Below are 25,435 nucleotides of genomic sequence, written 5' to 3' on the forward strand. Positions count from 1 at the left end.
TCACTGGTCCAAGTTATGCTTGAACTGGGCTAGGGAAATACTCTGCTTCACATGTTTCAGAAAAGGTGTAGTCCCTGGTACACATACCCTTCCCTCCAACATGCCCTATTTATGTTGCAGATGAGATGCAGTTTCTTAGATCAGGTAATTATATTACTGTTTGTTTTACAGATATGCAGCAGGTCTATCAGAGCGGGATCACAGGATGCTTTGTAGGACAGGCATAGATTGTCTGTAGTAGTCTGAGTACAGGAATTTGGCTTTCAAGCAGTCTGCATTGGACATTTTGTTTGCATCCTGTATTCTTTTTGTGAGGAATCTCTGTAGATGATTCATTTGTTGCATATGCCTGGACAGGTACATACCAAAGGGGGTGTTTTACTTAATGGTTGGTCTGATGAGGGCTGAGTACAGGGGAATGATAACATCCTTGGACCTAGATGCCATACCCTTGCTTATACATTTCTCAGCATAGAATAACGTCCTTACTACCATTGACACATTATGGTCAAAGGCCAGGTTACTTTCTACGCACTTTTCCAAATCGCTGACCAGTGGGTCTAATCTTAGGTATGTATTATCACTGTAGTAGGGGCCAGGGGTAACCATCCTCTCAAAGGATGCTATTATGCATTTCTTATCATTGAGTTTTAGAGTCTCTGGCACCAGTTGTAAGCCTGTTTTAGGCCTTTTTGGAGGGTATGTGTGTCTTTGGGGGATCTCTATGATTGCACCCAGTTTGCAGTAGTGTGCAGACTAGACTTTGTCAGCCATAGGCCCTTGACATTGGGTTTGACTTCAGAGAAGTAGGTGGCAAATATGAGCAGCCCCAGCACCAAGCCTTGAGAAACTCCACTACTGGCTGACCTGTTTCTGGAAACAGACTACCCTATCCTAACTTCTTGTGTCCTATCTGTGGGTCAGCTGCCTGTCCAGGAGTTGACATGGTGCCAAATATTTTGGGCATGTCAAACTAGGCAGTGTGCACCATTTTGCCCTCATCTGGTGCTGTGGTAACCTTCTTGAAGATGTCTACCAAGTTGTGGAGGCATAACCAGCCATTGATGAAAACAAACTGTGTTAGATCCAGTGTCAGAAAGTTCCCTATGTCACTGTTTATCAGTTCAGTGATAATTTTTTCCATGACTTTCCATAAGAGACTAGTTAGATGGGTCTGCAGTTAGCTAGGTCCATAAATGATATGTCCTTGCACAGAGAGCTAAAAGTTGCAGTCCTCCATTCACTTGGCATGAAGCCTGTCTGGCAGCTATGGTTGAACAGTTATTCTAGTAGTCCTGATAGTTTTTGTTTCATTATATTAAGGAGGCATGCCGGATATTATCTGGTTCCAATGCTGTAATGTTCTTAGAAGACCTGGTCCCTACTGATAGTTGAGGAAATTATGGTTGAGGGTATTTCCTGAGAGGTGTCAGTGGGGGGAGAGTAAAACTGGAGCTAAATTTGTTGGCCAGCAGATTTGCTGTATCTTCTGGCTAAGTATAGGGGAGTTCATTTACAAATAGTTCTGTACATTGTTGTGTATTGCTTTTGAGGTTGCAGACATAGCTGTATAATATTAATGTAATTAATCGTCCTTGACTTGGGTGGCTGTTTTTACCGTAAATGTGTCTTTGGTAGACTTAATTAGCCCTCTGAATTAATTGTTTCAATTGATGAGGGAGTTTTTACCTTGCTGGGATTTGCGATTTCAAATTTGTTTCCATGATTTTCTCCTTTTATTTATACAGCTTGTTGAAGGTGGCATTCTACCAGGGTGACTTGTTTTTTTGAGTTTGGCCTTTGCTAATTCTCAGTAGGTACAGCTGACTGTATGTAACCATTAACATGGTTGTACAGGGTTTCCATGAACAGTTCTGCATAGGCACTGGTGTTCTCAGCATTTCTTTTTTGGGGGGCTTGAAATTTTGCCAGGGCATCACTTAGTAGGAAGTTTGCAGGTCTATATTAGAACACCGAGCATTTGAAATGTTGAGTGTTCTAATATTGACCCGTTTTCAGTGAACGCTGAAAATATCAAAGTAACAGGAAACCGAATTCTTTCCTAGGGAAAGAATTTGGTTGTCCGTTTCTGTTGCTTCGGTATTGTCAGCGCTCTGGTGGAAAGTTACGGGTCGGGTTCAGGTAAGTGTGCGATTGTGTGGACGTGTGGGTTAGGGCGGGTTAGGGCGCGGGTCAGGTAAGTGTGCGACTGTGTGGACGTGTGGGTTAGGGCAGGTTAGGTGAGTTAGGGTTAGGGCGCAGGTGAGGTGACTGTGCAATAGTGACGAACCTTAAGGTTTGGGTTTGGGTTAAGATAATTGGATAGTTAGTGGTGTATGTATAGTTTAGTGTAGGGTTAGGTGTAAGAGTTTAGGTGTATGTGTGTGTGGATTGCTGTTTGTTTGGTGTCCTTGTGTTGTGTGTATGTGTTTTGGAACAACATTTTTTTTCCGTAGGAAAAAATTTGCTGTACCGATTGTTTAGTGTTTTTTTTTTTATTGCTAGGGTTCGATATTAGAACAGTCGACATTTTAAATGTTTGGTGTTCTAATATAGACCCGAAGTTTGCCTTAGAATAATTTTTAAAAGTTCCAAGGTTAGCTGGGGTCCTGGGTTTTATTTTTATTTCAAAAGAAATAATTTAATGGTCCAACCTGACAAGTGAGGACGTTACACTGGGGTGTTTAATGTTCTCCCATGTTTGTGAGGACCAGGCCAAGGATTTTAGCACCCCCAGTAGGTGTATGGACTGATTCCAGCCTGTTTTTGTTAACAAAGTTTGTGAATCTCTGGATCTTGGGTGTGTGTATTATTCCCAGTTTATAGTGGGATCATTCAAATCACCCATGTATTGAGTTGAATGGATTGTGTGAAGAGTGTCTCTAGCATATTTAATTATGTGTTATGGGTTTCCTGGCCAAAGAAGGGGACCTATAGCTTGCAAGGATATGGTATAGGAGTTTGCCTATGCCTGTTTGACCAGCTGCGAGGTGTGTTTGTTTTTTATATATATTAAAACGCCTTCATCTTTTGTCCCTTCCTGTATAGTAGTTGGTCTAAATGTGTCAAAGACATTGTAATACTGCACTGTGCGTCTGTATCATTTTGTCGAAAACACAAATCATTGAATCCCTATTTATCAAACTCGATAAAGCGAAAGCTAAATTCAGCGAACAATCACTTCCACAAATTTTTTCCTCCTGAGTTTTTGACAAAATTATATAAACCCCAGCACTGTCAGGGTGCTTTGCTTGGCTTTAAAGCATGTCTCAGTAACTGCAGAGACATCAACATTTTCCAGGGTGAGAAGAGTTTGTAGAGACTGGAGGGACTGGAGTTTCTTGTTTAGTCTCCCAGCACTGAGTAGTAACCCCTTTAGATTTTCTTGGGTTTTGCTATGCCATAAGGTTTATCAGGATGGCAATGCCTAAAAATGGCACTGTGAGAATGGACGAGGTTTTAACCAATGTTTGAAAGCAAGGAGTGTACATGTGCAACTATCCCTGACATAACCAATGTTTGAAAGCATAGAGGGTACAAGTGCAGACCATCCCTGGCAAAGATGCATGGTCTGTTAAACCATATCTATCCAGGCTGACAAATATTGTGTCCCCTGTGAGTGCCTCTCTTCACCTGGGCCGGTAATCAAGGGGCTGCAGTTCTTACTGCTGACACCAGTGTGAGGCAGTCACTAAAAACAGGAATGGATTTACACTGTATTTCAAATGCAGCTCTCTGCATCAAGTACATTTTCCCCCAAGAGCACACAAGGAACACACTGCACTGGGACTGGACTCTCTGTCTCTCCAGATCCCAGACAAGGCCCACCTTGGAGCACTGTGTCCCGGTTCCAAGTATCTGACACACATCTGAATATCTGATTTCTCACTCACTCACTCTCACACACGCATACACACACACACATACACACACACACACACACACACACACACACACACGGGAAAGGCTGGCACAGATTCACCAGCTGTGTCCCCTCTCTGCAGACTGTAAGGTAGATTGCTCCCACCAGTCAGATACTCTAAGGCTCTTATGAAGGGTAACCAATTATACTGTGTCACATTAATACTGATACAAATGGTAGGATGTGACTGATACAGTAAGGCTTATCTGAGTGGCCACAGTGTCACTAAAATAAGCACAAGTACACTCAAGATGTTAAAAGTATTCATTAAAAGACCAGCCACAATGAAAAGGTATAAACATATTTAATAATGGATAATAAAATAGGAAACAGAAGAATACTTAATATTTAGTTACAATAAACAACAGAATTTTCAGTCATGGGAAATATAAAAATAACAGAGTTGAATAGAATCTCTCAGATGCGGAAGAGTTATAGAATTACATCACATCTAGTCACCTGACTCTGGCACAATTCACTTTCAGAACTCTGTTAAGATTCTGTTGCAGCTTTTTTAACATAAGCAACTTTTAGAAATATGGTTTTAATGCAAACATCTGTACAAATCAATGTGACAGTCAAATGGCATAAGATTATTTACAAAACTTCAGCCAGCCATGCTGGCAGATGCCACACATGCACTGTCCCACTTCTCCTGGTACAGCTGACAATACCTCACAACATCAAACCCCCTTCAAATTACAGCAAAAAATGAAGCCAACTATTAAAGTCAGTTATCTTCTGTTCATACTGTGGCATAATCCTTGGAGAAGGTGAAATGCTATTTAGTGCTAGGCTCATGACTGGGTTATACAGGTACATGTGATTGAGTGACCTGAGTGCATGAATGATCTGGTGGATCCTGGCCCCTGATAGGCAACTGACTGTGACTCTCTCCTTACTTAACCTGGTGAATGTGAGACGTGTGTCTTAAAATGTAGGCTCCTATAGCCAAAATATTTGTGTAGTAGTTTACCATATAGGCTTAAAAGATGAGACACCATGAGATGTATTTATATGTGCTCCGGTGGGTGTTGCATTGCTTTTGAGGTTGTTGGGGGAACTTATTTTAAGTGCAATGTATGAGAAGCATTTGGGTTTTAAGAAGATCCCATTTGAGAACCACAGCATATGTGGGTCTATGTGTCTGATCCATACTATGTGTTGTGGGTGTACAGTGTGTGTTACTGACAACCTGTGTTTTGCTATAAGTGCTTGTATGTGAGAGTATTGCCTCCAGAGATACTGTCTGAATAACATCTCTCATGCACCATATCATTTTAAGAACTGGGTTGTTGTCCATAAAAACGAGACAATTGCTGCATTGCTTCAGGATTTCCATATTCAGCAAATTGGCTGCAGAGATAGTAGAAAAGTGCATATCCATGGTTACTGGACCTTATTATATGCTGTATAAGGGGATGGTACAAGAGGGGTTTACAGATGACTAGCTTGGATGTAGAATAGATACAGTCAAGATTATCTAAAACTAAACTCATGGGGCGGTGCTCCTCAGTGTACAAACTAGTTGCTCTTTAATCAACTAAGTACTGAAAAATTTCAGAGGTAGCTTCATAGGGAAAATTTCGAGTCTAAGTGCCTGTGGACATACTGCCAGCATGCAATGCCAAGCCTTGCACAAATGCAACATTTTTATACAGACTTGTGAAGTAGCCCTCTGGCCAATCACAATAAGCACACTCTTAAGGTTTCCACAGTGATTTTCAGCACAGAATGAGACAAAGCTACCCTCACTTGCCACCACAGTGCAAACCTAACCCTTCTAATTTTAAAATCACTGAAAGTGCAGGAAAAATCATCTTACACAGTAACTCAAGCAGCAAACTATTAAAATGTGCAGGAATGCAGAATTCAAAAGTATAAATTCAGTTGCAAAAACAACACTCTTCTTCTTCTGGCTTTTTCCAGGTTAGGGGTCGCCACAGCAGATTACCTGTCCGCTCATGATTGGCAGTGGAGTTTTACAGTGTTGAGTTGCCAGCCCGGCGCCCAACCTTCCACAGAAGGCACACAGATGCACGCACTCACATCTAGTACCAATTTAGAGTGTCCAATCCACCTACAGCATGTCTTTGGGATGTGGGAGGAAACCGGAGCACCCGGAGGAAACCCATGCGACCACAGGGAGAACATGCAGACTCCACACAGAAGGCACCCCAGCCGAGGATCGAACCGGAGAACTTCTTGCTGTGAGGCAGCAATGCTAACCGCTGCACCACTGCAGCAACCCTGCAAAAACAACACTCTAAAACTACTTAAAGTGCACTTTGCTCCTTCTCTCTCACCAGAAGCAAAAGAATAGCAATAGTCCCAAGCTGCTTCCTGAGAAGTAGTATTACCCCAAATGTTTATGGGTTTAGCATACTTTCGATAATCTTCCCTTATAAAATACCCTGGATAGAATCTACTGCACGTCGATGCAGCAGAAAGCCAAGCGGCACAAAGGCCCTAAAAATGTTCTCAAAAAAACTGCATTCAGACCACCAAGTGAAGTCCCATACTTACTGTCCTATCAGAGATGAGCAGGAATCAGTATCCCTCATTTCCTTCTCTCAGGAGCAAAGTCATAGCATTAATCCCAAGCTGGCACCTAGGAAGCAATTTTCAGGCTTTCCATTGACTAATAATCTTTTTTAAGTCTAGGAAATAATGTCCCTCTGCTCCTTCTTTTACAAGGAACAAAAATAGAAGTGATAATCACAAGATGATTCCTGCGAAACAGTTCCTAGGCTCACTAATGATTCGTAACTTAGTCCCAGTTGTTACAAATTGTACATGTAAGAATGAAAAAAAAAGGATTAAAAAAAAAATTGCAGTGCTTACTAAGTGAGGGGGATGGAATGAAACAGAAGATAACTCCAGCTTTAAGAATGTAAGAGGAGGGGGATCTTTCCAGTTAATCTGTCGGCATCCTTAATAAAATAAGCAGGTGAAATGACACTGGGAAGAGGATCCAATGTGAAATTTATAGTAGGGATGGGCAGCTCAAAAAGCACCAAGTTTAAAAGCACAATACATGCGGGTTGATGGGAAAATCAAATGCAGTTAGACAACAGCAGTAGTCAAACAGGACTTCAGCTAAATAATAATACAGCTAAATACTTGCAGCTAAATAAGAAATCTTATTTCTCGGCTCCTCCCACAAATTATCTAGGCTGAATTCCTTTTCAGTCAATGAATGGAAAAGGAATTTTTTTAACTGACCCTTACCAAGAACTTTTACATCTCCAAAAAGAAGAAAAAAGTTTGATGTAAAACGACTTTTAAAATAAAAAAAAAATGTAATAGTGCAAAAAACAAAGAAAAAACTAATGAGAATATCCAAACCTTACATGAAACAATTCAATCCAAAGTCAATTACAGTTGGATAACAATAGTAGTTATACAACATTTAAGTTAAAAAACAATGTGTAGCTTATATATCGTGTTCTTATTCCTGAGAACAGAGAACATTCTTAACCAAACATTATATGTATTGCTTTTTCTTTATAGTTTACTATTCCAATTATCTGCTTCATATATTTTGTTAAGCATTTATCTTCTCAGCTAATTGGAAACTATTTTTGTCAACTCTGAAAGTTAAGTGTAGGACACACATTGTTTCTTCATTGAAAAAAAAATAAATCTGAATTTCTTTCCTTACTGATGATTTTTATTCATACTGTTCTTTTGCTGTAACAGATTTTTTTTACTCTATCACTAATTCATCATCAGTACATCTGGAATTATTTTGCTTCTTCTTCAGTCCTTGGAAAGTGTGGAGTTAACCAACAAATCTCTGTTTCCACAAGCAATTAGTATTCATGTTTCTCTAGTAAATATCTTTCATAGGTTCATAGGTTTATACTAGGCTATCTGCCCTAAGGCATTTATAAGCCTAGCCCAAATTTTTGTGGCTTACGCCACCCCTTATATGAAAAAATACTGTGCCCATTAGTTTGTTGTGCCTCTGTCCAGCAGTGACACAGAGATGATTCCCGGGGTAAACCTACGATCTCCCATCCACAGGTCTAGATTTCTCTTGAACAGAGTCAGCGAGGTGCTCTGCCTCACATGGACCGGGATTTTATTCCACAGCATAGGGAGTCTCTGAGTGATAAATCTATCCCTCCAGCACGTCCTATTTATATCCGTGCTAAGGTTTAAGTCGCTTGCTCTAGTGGTTTTGGTGGATTTGGATTTTTTGAGGTGGAGCATGTCCATTAATTCGGGTTGGACATGGCCTTGTATGTCAGGCACATGTCACCTCTGAGCAGACGGTATGCGACTGAATAGAGCTGTAGTTTCTTCAATCTGGCAGCATATGACAGATTTTGGAGTCCCTTTATCCTTTTGGTGAGGAACTTTTGGGGTCTCTCCAATTGCTGCAGATGTCGGGTGAGATACATCCCGAATGGGGCATTGTACTCGATCATTGGTCTGATAAGTGAAGAGTACAGGGGAACAATGACCTCACTAGATCTGGATGTGAATCCCTTCATGATCAGGTGGGCAATGTAGAAGGTCTTTCTAACCACTTTAGCAACGTGAGTGTCAAAAGAAAGGCCACTGTCAACCTGGGTCCCCAGGTCCCTGATAACCTCTTCTGTGCTTAGTGGATTGCCACCTATATGGTAGCTTGGGGTTACCTTGTTTTTCCCGAAGGGTATGACTATACATTTTTTGGCGGTGTAACATCTATGTGCAGTCAATTTCTTGGTCTGTAAATTACTTTCAGGTGATACTTCTGTAGGCTAAGGAACATTTTCTGCATCTCAACAGTGCTTTGCTAAGAACTGTTCTTCCTGGATATGCTTTGCAAGGTATATGTCTGCTTCAACATATTTAACAGGCATGTTTGTTGAATTTAATGTGGCTAACAGTTGCTTTTTTTCTGTTTTGCAAATCTGTAAATACTGGTAAACATAGGCAGATGGTCAGTTCTTTTATAAGATAGAGCTTGTATTATTCTGTCATCTACATGCAGCATAGCTGACTTGCTTGCACCAAAGCTTTTTAAGGTTGAAGCATCTGTGAATAGCTTAAGTATTCTAAAACTCTTTATCTTGTTCAAGGCTGCATTCCTAAGCTGCATCTTGCTCTAATAGTTGTCTCAGTTGTCTCAGATACTTACGTAAATACTAAGCAATCAGAATCAGCATGCAGAGTATTACATTCCAAAAAAACAGATGGAGACCTAAGGTGAAAATCAAACCATGTGCTTTGTGTCTATGAGGTAAACACCTTAACCATGATGCCAACCCCCATTCCTTATAATTATCTCTGACATATTAGGAATAGAGTTTGCAAGAATAAACCAGCATAATGGATCAGTGATTACAATTTCTGCATCACAGGTCCAGGGCCATGGTTCAGTTCTGATTTCTCTTTACCCTTTGCATGGAGACTCCACAGTCTTCCTGGTTATGGGGGATTTTTTCTTTAGCAATTCAGTTTTCTACATTATTCCAAAAGCATGCAGGTTGGTCTGCTTCTCTAAAGTGTCCATGTATGTTGCATTTTCAGGTGCCCTTCCCTTTAAGCTCAGGTCATGGCTGGAAAGTTCTGCAATGGCCAGTTAACAAATAAATCAATTAAATTAGTATATTATATGTTTCCTTAAACCCTTTGTAATGCCTGCTACCTTCTGTGTTTTCACAGTAGCTAGGATGTTTTCTGAGTTAGGATTCAAAAACTCCAAAATTAAAATATGATTCTGAGTTGTTACTCTCCTGTTACAATCATCCATCAGTGACCTTGAATAGCTGTACAAAATGGGAATATAGCAGGGAGTTAGGTACAGATCCCTCTTTTAGGTTCATAGGTTCATAGGTTTATACTAGGCTATCTGCCCTAAGGCATTTATAAGCCTAGCCCAAATTTTTGTGGCTTACATGCCTTATATGAAAAAATACTGTGCCCATTAGTTTGACCATCACGTGACAAAGGTTGTCAGTAACTCCTTTTATTTAGCTCAGTTAATCGTCAGGTGAATATCATCAAGATCTAAAGAGCTAATCACTCCCATGTACTCAGCATTTGATCAGGTTAATTAGCTAGCACAACACCCACTTTGTGATACATCTCACTAAACATATCAAACAATTAGAAAGATTCCAAAGCTTGCTAACTGAAAAGATCTCAAGCATAAAGTCCCTGAGATACCAAGGGAAACTGAAAGCTTTATCTCTTTATTCAGAGTCTTATAGATTTTTGAGGGGAGATCTTTCTGCTGCTTGCTGTACTATTAGACACCCAGTTGTACTGGACCTCCTGTTTCTGTGCAATTCCAATATCTCCACCAGTAGTAGAACCAGAGACCTAAATCTTCACCAAAAGATAAATGAAACAGAATGGAGTAATAGGTTTATAACCATATGCTACCCAAACTTCTGGAATAAACATTTCCTACATGTTAAGCCGTGCAACTCACTATCTTCCTTTAAACATAAAGTAGATGACTGGTTGGGTATCCACAGACTTACTCCAGGATTGACTTGTATCACCCTCCTGGAGAAAGGAGGTGCTGCCTGTGGGAGGGTACTAACAAGGAAAAGGTGGTCATGAGATTCAGAGTACTTAGAATAATTACGAACCTATGAATCTGACTTCATGTCCCTGAAATTTGCGATTGTTTATTCTTACCATCTGGCCACTGCATAGTGAGAACATACCACAGGCATGTCCATTTGCTGAGTGAATCATGCCACTCTGGATGGGAAGAACTTTTGAGACATCAGAACATGCATGGCCCGAAAACTGGAGAGCACAGTAGAGTTGCGGCATTGTCATACTATTGCCAGCTGAAAGTTTCTTACTTTTATTCATGATCTTCTGAATGTGCTGATGGTAAGATGCATTTTATGCAAGTTTGCAACAAGGCATTTCAAGGAGAATGTCACAACTGCATGGTGGCATGCACCCTACCTGATCTACAACTACATATCTGCATGGCAGATGCCAATCTCCTGAACTCCTGATATCCTCAGGAGTAGGCAGTGCCTGGCCTCTCCAACATGTGTTCTCTTTTCCATCCCCTCAAATAGAGGCAGCTGCTTTAATATCATGCTGTTTTTCTCTTCATTGTGTCTACTGCTACAGCAACCTCATCTCACTATACCATGGAACTGACTGACTAGTTAGACTCTGTTTAGCAACTCTCAGTCTCTTGCCATGTTGTAATTGCATCAGACCTATATTTATAGGTGATCCATCCACGTCAGTAGGCAGACCGCCAGTAGGATATAGTCAACCCAGCATCTAAAATATTCCCAGGCTCCTGACTCCTTTCCTTTCCTCATAATCATGTACAAATAAGGACCTTTCTTCAGATCTCTTTTGCCATGTGAAATGCTTGGCTCTCAAAAATAGCCTCAGGGTACTTTTGGCAATTTTCTTTATATTTGTAAGGGAAAAAGTTTACTGTTTTCCATTGCCCATACCATCAAAAGAGTGTGGAAAAAATATATTTTAAATATCTTACTTAAAAAGCCTCACTAGACCAGAAAAGATTTGTTTTTTTACTCAAATGTGTTTTTAGTTCTCCAAAAGGCCAAGGATGTGAATCCCATAACTAATTAATTCCAAAAGAGTCCTTTTACATGACCACAGTGCAGTCTGTCCTCTCCTGTCTGTCAGAAGGAGACTGGAACTGTTTTTAGAACTCTAAGATGACTGCCTACGGATTCACTCCAGAATCTCTAAAGCCCAAAATCTCGAATTTCAAAAGACTGAGACCAAAATCTCAAAAGTTCAAAACATTGAAAACTTAAAACACTGAGTTTCATAACATTGAAAAAACACAGGACAGTAACACTTACTATATTCCAGCATAACTACATACAGCAACAAATAAAAGACAAACCATATTACACTTCTCCAACTATAAGCAATGGGGCAATTCCACCCTGCATCCACACTCCCTGCTACGTAAATATATCATCTCCGAGATCGCACTTCACTACACTAAGATGAGTTATGTTGTCGTATAGCAAGTTAGAAGGGAACATGACTAAGGTTACAACAGGCAGTCATGAAGCATGTAATGGTATGTTTGACATTTTGTTCTGTGGCGTGCAATCTCAGAGTTGATATATTTAAGTAGCAGGGGGTGTGTGGGGCACAGCCCCCCACATGGGGGGTGCAGGGGGGCTTGCCCCTGCTTTTAGTTGGAGAAGTGTAATATGTTTATGTATGTAGTTGTGCTGGAATATAGTAAGTGTTGGTGTCCTGTGTTTTTTTCAATGTTATGAAATTCAGTGTTTTGAGTTTTTAATGTTTTGAACTTTTGAGATTTTGGTCTCAGTCTTTTGAAATTCGAGATTTTGGGCTTTAGAGATTCTGAAGTGAATCCTTGCCTACACATCATCATCACCAAGACATCCAACAAGTTCTATTCCTACAGAAGGGAGTCAGTCATTGCAGGTTGAAGACACTATATTGGGTCTCACCTAAACTAACAGGATGTTCAACAAATTGTATCCATTGTTGTAAGGGTCAGTATGTTACTTTATCTTTATGAATTGCTGTAGTGAAGATCTGATCATAATGATGGAGTCTCTCTTTAATCTGTTCATGTACATGGGAATTACAGGAAACACCAAGAAGTTCCAAGTGGACCACCACTCAGAAGATCACATTCACTGGAAGCTGCTGGACATTCAATCCTGCTGGGGCAGTCTACCCTAAGATGGGATCTGTACTCTTTAACATGTAGTGAATCAGCTCTTACAAACACAAACAGCTACTGTTTCTCTTTGTCTTAGAGTAATGGACTCATGCCAGCTACTCTTAATATGATTCATAATGCCAGGTGCTGTATGACGTTGTTAAAAGAGGCTGTGAAATTTCAGTAGTGCTAGCTGTTAGGCTCATGTCTCTTCCAATAAAGATATCTAAATCTTGTAAAACTCATTTCAGTTGATGGACTCAATCTGAAACCTGATTCTGAGCAAACTGTCTTAGTCCCCACCCTAATTGTGGCCATCACCTTGGATACCACTACCCCTAGGGTGTAGTAGCCTTTGTCAGAGGCAAATGGTTCAAGAAGTAGGGTTACAAATGATTGCCACTTATCACATTAGCATCCTACAGATGAGGTTCTCTTCATTGGCATTACTGGTAGTCTGTTTGTCAACTTGCAGTGCAGAAGACTTCCACTGCTGGTGACGAATACCAAATGAGTTACCACTGGTCACTTTCATACCCTGTGAGGCACCTGTTACCCGCATCATTTGGGTTCTATCTTTTAGTCAATTTGCTATGCATCTTATCTCATAACGGATCTATTTGTAATGCACTAAGCTTACTAAGTGTACTGGCATGGGGGATAGTTTCAAATGTCTTGGTCAGGTCAAAGTATGTTATGTGGACAGCATGACTGCCATCAGCGGTCTGTGTTAACCTTTCAAAGAAGTTAACCAGGTTCATTAGATAGGGTCGATCCCTGACAAAGCCAAACTGTTGTGGGTCTAGCCTGTTGAAATTTTTAATATCATAATTTATCAGGTCAGTTATAATATGTTTCACGGCTTTTGCAAATAAGAACATCAGGCTGATGAGCCTATAATTCCTGTAGACTGGCATCACTACTGCTTTGGGCCAGACCTCAGGGATAAACAGTTTAAGGAGTGGCTCTGGCAGGCTTGTTTAGTACATGTAAGTTTAAATCACAAATAATATGATTTGTTTTTTTTTTATGTAATCACGTTTGCATATGTCTTACATGATAATTTAAAAATATTAACTACCACTTCATAACTAGATATGGATCTTGGATGTTGTCCTTAGTAATATTGGAGCATCTTGCATCATCCCTTACATATCTTCATCACTTGTTCGGTCTGACCGTAAAGCAGTGTCCTTCTAAATAAAACTGAAACCAGAGATTCATTCCACCCAAGGTACTTTCAGAAATTGCTTTAAGACGAACTAGCTACTCCTATGTGATACAATGGCAAGCTTCAAATGTTGACTTAGCCCAGGTAACTCCACTGAATATGCAGAAATGTACACCACCACACTGTACCAACATGTGAGCAGCTGCATAGCTTCAGCTGTACCCAGTAGGAGCCAGTGCAGGGCAAATCCCAGAAACAAACCTACATGGTGGAACCATAATATCAAAAAGCTTTATAATGAAAGGAAATATTTTGACCAAAAGTTAGAAGAATAATTCATAGAATGTTAGCGCCCTTGTCTCTGAAATGAACAAACGAGTCACAAGCTTAATAAAATCCACCAAAGCCAAGTTTTGAGGCTAAAATAGCTAACCAAGCCAGCCAGTCCCAAGGCATTTTTTAGTTATATTTGTAATCTGAAAAGCATAATGCAGCATACACTGATCTGATTGCGACCCATGTTACCGACACTGAGGCAAGATATAGTGAACCTGCTGGCCAATAAATTTAGCTCTAACTTTACACCTGTCTCCCCTATGTCGGTCCCTCAAGATATACCTGAAACTGGCTTGCATCCAACTATCACATGAGACATAGTCCTAAAAATGCTATATCAACTAAAAATACTGCATCAATGGGTCATGACAGTATCTTTGGCTGCACCTTAAATAGCATGAAGTATGATATAGCAACACCCCTAACAACACTTTTATCTCAGCCTCCTATCAGGTTTTGTACCAAGCAAATGGAGAACAGCTACAATAACTCCCCTGCATAAGGGTGGATCTTCCACAGACCCAAGCAGTACAGGCCCACAAGTCCGACCAGGCTAATATGTAAAGCTATGGAAACACTTATGAAACTAGTCAGTCGGAACATAGGGAACCTCCAAATACTGGACCAGTCTCGGATTGGGTTCATCAAGGGGCAGGTCATGCTTTCTCAATCTGGTGAATTTTTTAAAAAGGTCACTAAAGCAATGAATGAAGGCAAAATGGTACATACTGCATAACTTGACCTGGCCAAAGCTTTTGACACAATTCCTCAGTCAGGGATAGTAGAAAAGCTAATTAAACTGGGAATAAACCCCAGGTCACCCACTTAATACCCAACTAGCTTACAGACAAGACAACATAGGCAGGAAATCCAAATAGAAGAAATTACTTCCACAATGACACCAGTCACCAGTGGAGTCCCCCCCCCCCAAGGCTCTTTGCTGGAACCTCTCCTGTTTGGTATCTATAGTTTGAAATAAAACCAATACAAAAGGGATCTGGCTGACTAAGTTTGTAGATGAATGCAAGCTAGGAGCAGTCATTGAATCCCCAAATGATTTAGCCATCCTGCAGGAAGGTTTGTCTCAAATAGATAACTGGTGCCAATATCATGGACTGAAACTAAATGCCAAAAAAATACATTATTGTATCACTTGGGAAATCATCCACCTCGGAGAACTACCACATAGACAGTACACCCCCAAGAGTTGACACAGTTGTTTGGGATTTGGGAACTTATGTGGACAGTGACCTGAATTTTGACCAACATCTGTCCATTGTTGTAAGAAAGCCCTTTTATATTTCACAGCTTATAAACAAAGGGATTGCGTCTAGATCTAGTGATGTCATTGTCCCCCATTACTCAGCCCTCATTAGGCCAATTATTGAATATAATGGTCCCTTTGGCATGTATCTGTCCAGACACATGCAACAACTGCAACACCCACAGACATACTCTACAAAAAGGATACAAGGCCTAAACAGCATGCCCAATATTGACCCACTCAAAGCCCTGTCACTGTACTCTGTATCCTACAGACTGCTAAGAGGTGACCTGTGTGTGGCATACAAGACATCCTCCGACTCAGTATTGATAGATTTACTGCACATCAGCAAGTCAAATGGCATCAAAAATAGTCTAGGGATCTAAACCTGTTCTGCAATACTAACAGAATGGTTTGGAGGTATAGGTACATCATGCAGAGGATGCTGCTGCTCTGGAACAGACTCTCCATCCACTTATACAACGTTCAACCCTGTCCATTTTCAAGTGCAGCTTAGATATATGGATGAGAAACAGAACTCCAGGAGTACCCCCCCCCCTTGCTACTAATGGACAGAGACAGCTCCTAAATGCTTTATCTCATTCATGGTTCCCCTCAAATTATCTATGGTATGATCCCAGTTATTCTGATTTGAGGTAATATATAATTATAAAGTATGGAATGGGTAAGGCCAATCTCAAACCAAATGGGATAGGTTAAGTCAAGCACAAAAAAAGGGAAATTAGCTCGGCTTAAAATGGCCTACAAGGATAGCTAGCATAGTACTTACCTATAAACCTATGAACCTATATAAAACATACTGTATGCCCCTATATGGCAATGGATATCTTGACATCTTAGATGAAATTCCAATGAAACCTAACACCTTTTACTAGGGGACGTCACAACTGTCAATCAATAAAGTGGCTGATCTATACTGACAGTTGTTGGCATTGCCAATGTGTCCTTATTATTATAAATGTTAATTTCCTTATGCAGATAGTTATCCTACTAGGTGCCCAAATGTTCTTAGGTTCATAGGTTGGTACTAGGCTATCAGCCCTAGGGCCTATACAAGCCTAGCCATAACAATTCCCTGGCTATTTCTTCCCACACTATTTACTTTCCTGGACCCCTGTCTAGCAGGGCGACTGACGTGATCCCCGGGGTAAATTTCCTTTCTCCCATCCAATCGTTAAGGTTTCTTGGAAATATAGTCATTTCTTGCACAACTCCATATTTGTAATCTTCCCTTTTTAAACAAAATCTCAAGTCACTTATCTTTTCCTTTAAAACTAATGGTATTTTCACTGCAAATATCTCTGTGTTTATGGATTTCTCAGTGGCTAACCTGCTTCAATTACTTGATGATATAAACACATTCCATGTAATTCTCCTCTGACAGACCCCATTGCTAAAGCCAGCTCATATGCCCCCCGATTTTTACTTCCACTTAAACAGGTCTGTTGATAAAGCAGTCCATAGTGTCACCAATTATAATAAGCAAATTAAAAACAAACCCCTAAAGTAGAATACCCAACAAACCCCTGAAGTAGAATACCCAATAAATCCCTGAAGTAGAATACCCGTATAGCTAAAATATATAAAAAGAAATTGCTTAATGCTTATAAGAAGTTTCACTCTACCTCCCTTAAGAACACACTTAAGCAAGCCAGTAAAGCACTTAGGAGAACCATTAGGAATCTCAAAGCTGAATATGAATATAAAATAACCACTGAAATCAAAAGTACCTACAATTCATTTTAACTATGTCAGGAATTTAAGAACCAACTCCCTGCTATGTTCACAGCTAGAACACTAATAACACTGCCTCTCTGACCTAAATGAAATAGCTAATATCCTAGATAATAAATGAAGTACAAACTCCATGCAGTTATTGCTGTACCACAGATTCCACAGTCCCAGCCACTGCTTGTACTTATGGAACAACCCTTTTCAACAAGACCTCTCAAAAGGGAAGGACACCATCTCTGGGCCTTGATAATTAACTGGTTGCTCGATTGTCAGTGGCAAATTTGGTCTGTCTGAACTTCTTCTTAATCTCTTTAATCTTTGCATCTCTGCTAGTTATATTTCCAAAGACAGGAAAATAGCTACTGTAATGTCATTACACTGTGGTAGCCCAGACTATGACCCTGGTGTAACTATAAATCTATTACTCTCACTATCCTCATATGTAAAGCCATGGAATATATTTTTAACACCTTTATTGAATTATCACTTAAAACACAGGCAAACGTACAGGTATATAAAAGAAAACAACTATGTTATGTGTTAACATGTTCACAGTTACAAACATTATACATTACATACATTCTTTTATACAACTATCATCAAGCCAGCATTAAATAAATTGCTCAGTTCTTGCCTTCTCTTAAATAGTCACTCCTCCTCCACAACATTATTCTGCATATATTGTTCCCACAGTTTTATTTTTTTTTTCTAAGTAATTTGCCCCTATGCTTTTCTAAAGATCCCACTTCCAGTTCTTTTATACTCTGTTAGAATATTCACTACTTCAAATATAGTTGGTTTAGACTTTGATTTCAGTTTTCTAGTTTTTTTTTGTTTTTGCAGCTACCAGAATTAAATTTAACAAAGCATTACTATGTTTAGGCAATTCAGATCCTGGATCCCAGCTGAAAAAAACAAATAAATATTTCCTTAGTTTCACCCATTTGCTCACCCAATATTTCTGACAGAGTACTCTGTATAGAGATTTCAAAGTTTTACAAATCAAAACATATGATCCCAGTTACCTCTTTCTTCCCCATGACACCTGCAATGTTTGCCATTTACCTGAGGAAAAATTCTTTGAAGTCTATTTGGGGTACCAAAAATACCTATAAAAACACTTCCAAGCAAAAATCCTAAATCTTATAGACTTTATTGCATATTTGGGAGCCATACATATGTCTGTAATTACCATTTTTTCTATGTAATTTGCTCCTATCCTTTTCTAAAACACATAATTCCACTTGTTTTATCTCTGTGACTATATTCACTTCTAGTAAAGTTGGGTTAGACTTTGATTTCCATTTTCTAGTAATTGCTTTTTTGGCAGTCACCATAATTAGACTCAGCAAGGCCTTGTTATCTAAAGGATATCATATCATTGATATTGTATCATAGCTCAAAAAAATAATTTTCTTAGTTATACCAATTTGCTCACCCAGTATCTCTGACAGAGCAGTCTGCAGGGAATCTTTAAAGTTTGCCAACTCATTACACTCCCAGAAAATATCTTCCCAATTACCTTTTTCTTTCCCATCATACCTCCAACATTTGCTGTCTACCTCGGGAAAAATTGTTTGGAGTCTACTTGAGGTATAAAAATACCTATGTAAACATTTCCAAGCAAAGATCCTAAAATTTCTTAACTTTGTTCCGTATTTGGGAGACATACATATATCTCACATGGTTTCATTGAGAATTGCTTATCCAATCTCTCTTCCAAGTCCTTTCTAAACTCCTCTGATTGAGTCATGTAGTTATCACACAATATTTTGTATGCTCTACTAATTATTCCTTTTGTAACAAAATCTTCTGTTCTAGATTCTACTAAAAACTCTACTAGTGCTGTTCTTTCATTTAGGATCCCCCTATTTCTTTCTCTTTGCCTGTACTTTGATATCAGTCCTTGATAGGAAAGGCAATCTCTATCCATCCTGCAGTCCAAGTAAATTCTTGGCCTCTTCCCATTCTATTACATTTCCCTGTCTAATTACTTCCTCCCAATACCTTGTTTTTTTACTAGTTTTCTCCAATAAATTCCAGTCCCCTCCTGCCTATTGTCTGTATCCCGAATTGCAGTCATCGCTATCAGCAGAATCTCCTTTCTCCATTCCCGTACTAGCTTAGTTCTTAGAATACATTCTGCTATTTTATGAATATAATATTTTGCATGGTTATTATTGTTCTCCTTAAGGATCTGCATCCAGAATCCCATTCTCTCATTTCTTGAGCTACCTGGGGATGTCCCTGATTTTGACTCAGATTTTAACTTTGTCCCTCTTAATCCCTCTTAGCACTAGTGCCTTTTGAAGAAAAGATGGTGAATTATACTTAATAAATAATGACAATAATTAAGAGTGGATTACTTATGTATATGAATTCACATTCTCTAATTCTGTTTATGTCTTAAGTTAATAGAGCTAATATTTTAAAAGTGTCCCTGATTGTCCCCGTTTTTTTCTGGATTTATCCCTGATTCTGTTGAGATTTGTCCCTGATTGGTTGAGAGCTATGCCCCTCCCCCCCCGTTCAGTATCATTCCTTTCCACTTTGAATTAATGTATTCCACTTGTGCTAGTATAAGAGCCTTAACTGTGTAGCTATGAAATGCCCCTTCAAAGCAGGTAAAATCTGGTAGTGATTCTTTTAGATATGCTTATACTGGTGCTAGTGGGTTTAAAAGCTGTGCATTTTATGCCTTGCCAGTTCACATACACCAGTACTGTTTATTCTCATTAATGTCCTGTAACTGATAATGTTTCTTCAGTAAGGCCAAAAAGAATCCCCTTTGATATTGCTATAACTTCGGATAGCATTAGTCTACCATGCTCTTCTAAAGTTTAGTCTTACTTTTGTATGAAAAACACATAGGAACCATTACCTGTCAAATTTTATTTGGGGGAACTTGGCTAGGCTTAAATTGCCCTTTGCATCATTAGTATTCTACTGTGATACTATGATACTAAGTTGTCATGTCAGTGCTGAGTTCCCAAATTCAAGCCAGACAAGTGACAGTACCTTGCAACTGCTCCTACATATAGACATTTCTTTCAAATGTTGTCTCTACTCAATCATCTGTATGAAGTGGTTATGAATTCCAAACACTTCTTTGGGAATGTATAATTAAAGTGCATTCTTGTGGGCCAGATAGACCATATGGGCCAAGATTAACAAATGATTTCTGTGTGAGTTGGCAAAGCTACCCATGACATCCATGCAGAGTGCTATGTCTCCTGTACTCCCAAACTGTTATATTGAACTCCGAGGTCACCAAACGTCACCTTTCTCATTGATCTCAGGATGTTCAGTTTGTTTGGCATGACTTGATGGGCTTTGATCAACTGTGTGCTTAAGAAATGCTTGGTCAATGTATGTTTAACTTTAAGAGTCCACAGAGTTTCCTAAATGGAGGGTTTGTGCTGTTTTTCTAATGTCCCAAATATTTACTGATAGCACTTACAGTTTAACACTGACTTGTATATTTATTTCATGAGCTATCAATGACAAAGTCAGAAATATTCAGGAACAAAAGCCCCAAGTCACAGGTAATTCTTAAATGCCGGCTGTGCAGTTCAAACATAGTAAGAATAACAATAATTGCATCAAAATTAATTTTCTGAAGAGTAAGAATTGTGCAAGTGAAATATTTGTTTGATGTAGTGTTTGTAATCCTTTTTGTTATATCACAAAAGCATGAATTTTATTGGAAGGTGTGTAAAATTTGTATACCAAATCAAGAATTTACCAAAAAGTCTATCAACTATGAGGTGATCTGCTTACTCCAGAAAACTGACCTCCTCAGTGACTGGATGTGAAAATGATTAATACATGGCAATTTGTTTGTCTGTCACTCCCTGTTTTCCTGCATAGTAGCACTGAACCTTCTGTCTTCATTACAGTCCTAATAATGCATTGTTAACTTTCTTTTGTTTAGATTATAATCGTAGTGCATCTCTTCCTTTGTCAATGCAAGGAGAAGGTGCTTGCAGCAGCAGTAGTGAACATGGATCAGTTTCCCCGGACTCTGATGCAAAGCAAGATGTTTTCTTTGAAAAGAATAAAAGGTCATGTTCAGAAAGTCAAATGAAAGCTGTATCTAGCTTTCTAAGGTAAAATTTTTCTAAAGGAATATATGTGCAGCAAAGAATGGCATGCCAGAAAAATGGTGGATATTGCTTCCTCTGATATAACACTGACCTTATAATTCAGAATATATTACAGCTGATTTTGTACAGTAAAAGTGTGATAAAAAGTCTAGAGAAAATTAAGCACTGATTGTGCTGTGAACTCAGGATTTATGGAATAGCATGCTGCTGATGTCAAAGAACCACAAAGGACTTCAGAAATTCTAAGATTAATGTAACAATGGGCCAGGTAAAGCAAACATTTTATATTTTATAGGATTTGTATGTGTGTCTGTGTGTGTGTGTGTGTGTGTGTGTGTGTGTGTGTGTGTGTGTGTGTGTGTGTGTGTGTGTGTGGTGATTTCATAACTGTGAAAGAAGCAAATATCAGTCTTTCTTCCCAGAAGTAAATAGACATTATTTTGGCATATAATATCCAAAAACGTCCATATTTCAAGTCTCGGCCATAACATCTCTTTTGTGCTCCTTTGTGATATAAAATGCCTGTAAAAGCTTCATCTCATTTAATTTCTACAGTCAAAGTCATATGCACTGCATAAAGAAATGCATACTTTTTTTAATTAAATGAAAGACAGTATGGAGTGATATTGATTGATTGATTGATTCATTCATTCATTCATTCTCCACTTATTCACTTAATTCAGTTTAGGATTTTGGGGGTACAAGAGCTTATGCCTTCAATCAGTGGGGCTGAAGCAGAGAAAATAATCCTGGCCATTGTGCCAGCTCATCACAGGTGCACATACTTGAGTGTGTGTGGGTTTGTGTATTTGTATAGACATACACACACACACACAATTGCATGGCACAAATAGCTGCAGGAAATTTAAGAGTAACCATTTTACCTAGAGAACATCTTTGAGATGTGGGAGAAACCAGGGCATGTGACAAAAACCCATGTGACACTGAAGGCTTGCAGACTGTACACAAAAGGCACCCCAGCTAAGAAATGAACTGGAGAGCTGAGTGCTGCAAAGCAGTATATCTATTGTGCCACTGTATACCCAATGGATGTAGCATTAAAATTCACATGAAGTCCATAATCCACGCAACTAGAACATGTAAATTTTGCATATTGAAATCATAGCAAGATATAATATTATAGCAATAACCCACGCCTGGGTGTGGGTAATGCTGGATTTACCCACGGTTGGCATGGATTGGTCACGAGGGCTTCGCCCTCGTGACCAAACAAAGCCAACCGTGGGTAAATCCAGCATTACCCACACCCAGAAGTGGGTTATTGCTATTATACAATGACATTTAAGAAAAAAAATAATTAATTTTCTTAATGGCATTGTATAATGCCTCCTTGATGCCCTTCCGCAGCTGTCTGGTATTCTGCGGCAGTTCTGATGTACTGCGCAGGCGTATGCCTACACAGTACATCAGAGCTGTGGGCAAAAGCAACAGAGAAAGCAAGATCTCCGTTGCTTTTACAACTCAGCTATGTTAAATGGGTTTAACATGGCGAGACAGTTTAAAAAGCAACGGAGCCGTTGCTTTTTACAACCTGTTTCGCTATGTTAAACCCATTTAACATAGTGAAACAGTTTGTAAAAAGAAACTGTTTCGCTATATTAAATGGGTTTAACATAGTGAGACAGCTTTAAAAAAAGCAACGGAGCCGTTGCTTTTTTTAAAGCTGTCTTGCTATGTTAAACCCATTTAACATAGTGAAACAGTTTGTAAAAAGCAACAGAGAAAGCAAGATCTCCGTTGCATTTTACAAACTGTTTCGCTATGTTAAACTCGTTTAACATAGCGAGACAGCATTAAAAAAGCAACGGAGAATCTCTGTTGCTTTTTTTAATGCTGTCTCACCATGTTAAATGAGTTTAACATAGCGAGACAGTGTGAAGCAATGGAGATCTTGCATTCTCCGTTGCTGTAAAAAAAAAAAAAAGAGTTATAGTAATGGAAAAAGTCCAGGCGACCGGACCTTTTTTCATTACTATAACTCTGATTTACAACGTGCATGCTGACCAATCAGCATGCACGTTTTTTGAATATTAATGGGGGATTGTTGTATAATAAACTATTTACATCGTGTAATGTATTGCCCTGATTAAATGGATAAAATGTACCGATTTTTTAGGTATGCAGTGTATAAAAACAAATTAAGTGCATGGTGAAACACGTATTTTACTTGATGTGCCATAAGTAGACACCCTCCCATAAAAGCAATTCAGTGGTACAGCAGGTAGTATACTCTCCTTTGGTGCAGACGACTGTGGTTTCTAGTCCCACACCAGGTATATCAATTACTGAAACTGCAGTACAGCATAAGGGGATGCTGCACTCCTAATTATCCTGTCTTTTGGATGAGATATTAAACCAAGCCCCATCTGCTTGAGCTGGTGGTAGTTCAGGTGGATGTAGAAAATCCCACAGCACCTATTGAAAAGAGTAGGGTTCCTATTATATATATAGATATATATATATATATATATATATATATATATATATATATATCTATGCACACACACACACACACACTTTTATACAATTATTTTGATTCATTTTCATACTTTATACATATCGACCACCATTCCATTTTCCATGACCATAATCGAATTTTCTTTAAAGTAAGTGACAATATCCATTTTCCATTAAACATAATTTCATTAATTTTTTTTCATTCCATATTGCCCAAATTACATTAAAACATTTTCTTATCTGAAGCTATCTTCAAATGTTTAATTATATTTTTATAATGTCTATATTCAATCTGTTCTTTATATCTTCATATTTTTCATACCTTTGAAAATGTTTCTATATATAACTTATTCCACAATTTTTTGACTCTCTCACATTAAAATAAAGTCACATAACAATTTCAGTATCTTATATAAGTTTAATAAAGCAGTATATAGTATTGTATTTATCATATCTAATCCTCCATTTCCATATCCATATATAAAACACCCCTTTTAACAAGATTTAGTGTTGATCCCCATACAAAAGAAAAACATATTTTTAATAGTTTTTCATATCCCCTAGGAATCATGATGGCACGAGACAAATATGATATCTTTCCCAATAGCAGTGAATTAATGAGATACACTTATTTCTTACACATTAATCTATACATTTTCCATAATATACAAATATCTTTTATTTCCTTTATTATTAGATCTCATCCTTTCTATGATCTTCTTTATTAAAATATATCCATAAAACAAATGTTTCTTTCATAGAAAATTGAAAACTTGCTATTTTTATTGTCACCCAATCCTTTATTTTTTTCTTTATTAAGCATCATACCACTTTCTCTTTAACTTTCCATTAAATAAATAATAATATCTCTCATCCACTCTTTATCTTAGTTGTTATGATAATACCATTTGTATAAGACATCATGACTGGAATTTCAATTTCCTTTTGAATTTTTTGACTTGCATTCTTCATCTTCTGATTTGCCTCTCTAACTACTGTATTCATAACCAAACCAAATAAAATACTGCTAATAGTATACCATTACCTTATACCAGTACCTAGTCCCACACCAGGTATATCAATTACTGAAACTGAAGTACAGCATAAGGGGATGCTGCACTCCTGATTATCCTGTCTTTTGGATGAGATATTAAACCAAGCCCCATCTGCTTGAGCTGGTGGTAGTTCAGGTGGATGTAGAAAATCCCACAGCACCTATTGAAAAGAGTAGGGTTCCTATTATATATATATATATATATCTATGCACACACACACACACACACACACTTTTATACAATTATTTTGATTCATTTTCATACTTTATACATATTGACCACCATTCCATTTTCCATGACCATAATCGAATTTTCTTTAAAGTAAGTGACAATATCCATTTTCCATTAAACATAATTTCATTAATTTTTTTTCATTCCATATTACCCAAATTACATTAAAACATTTTCTTATCTGAAGCTATCTTCAAATGTTTAATTATATTTTTATAATGTCTATATTCAATCTGTTCTTTATATCTTCATATTTTTCATACCTTTGAAAATGTTTCTATATATAACTTATTCCACAATTTTTTGACTCTCTCACATTAAAATAAAGTCACATAACAATTTCAGTATCTTATATAAGTTTAATAAAGCAGTATATAGTATTGTATTTATCATATCTAATCCTCCATTTCCATATCCATATATAAAACACCCCTTTTAACAAGATTTAG

At 38.3% G+C, this 25,435-nt stretch overlaps 1 protein-coding gene across 1 annotated transcript in view; it reads left to right on the forward strand.

Moving 5' to 3' along the window:
* Positions 1-25,435, forward strand: part of MAP3K15 (mitogen-activated protein kinase kinase kinase 15) — a 1,833,462-nt gene that overhangs the window by 1,555,129 nt on the left and 252,898 nt on the right. Inside the window, exon 21 of the mRNA XM_044072272.1 lies at positions 21,051-21,225. Within this exon, the coding sequence (XP_043928207.1) occupies positions 21,051-21,225 (175 nt within the window). The remainder of the gene's footprint in view (positions 1-21,050; positions 21,226-25,435) is intronic.

Source organism: Protopterus annectens, chromosome 5.part0 (genome assembly GCF_019279795.1).
Source record: "Protopterus annectens isolate FY-2018-M chromosome 5.part0, PAN1.0, whole genome shotgun sequence".
NCBI lineage: Eukaryota > Metazoa > Chordata > Ceratodontiformes > Protopteridae > Protopterus > Protopterus annectens.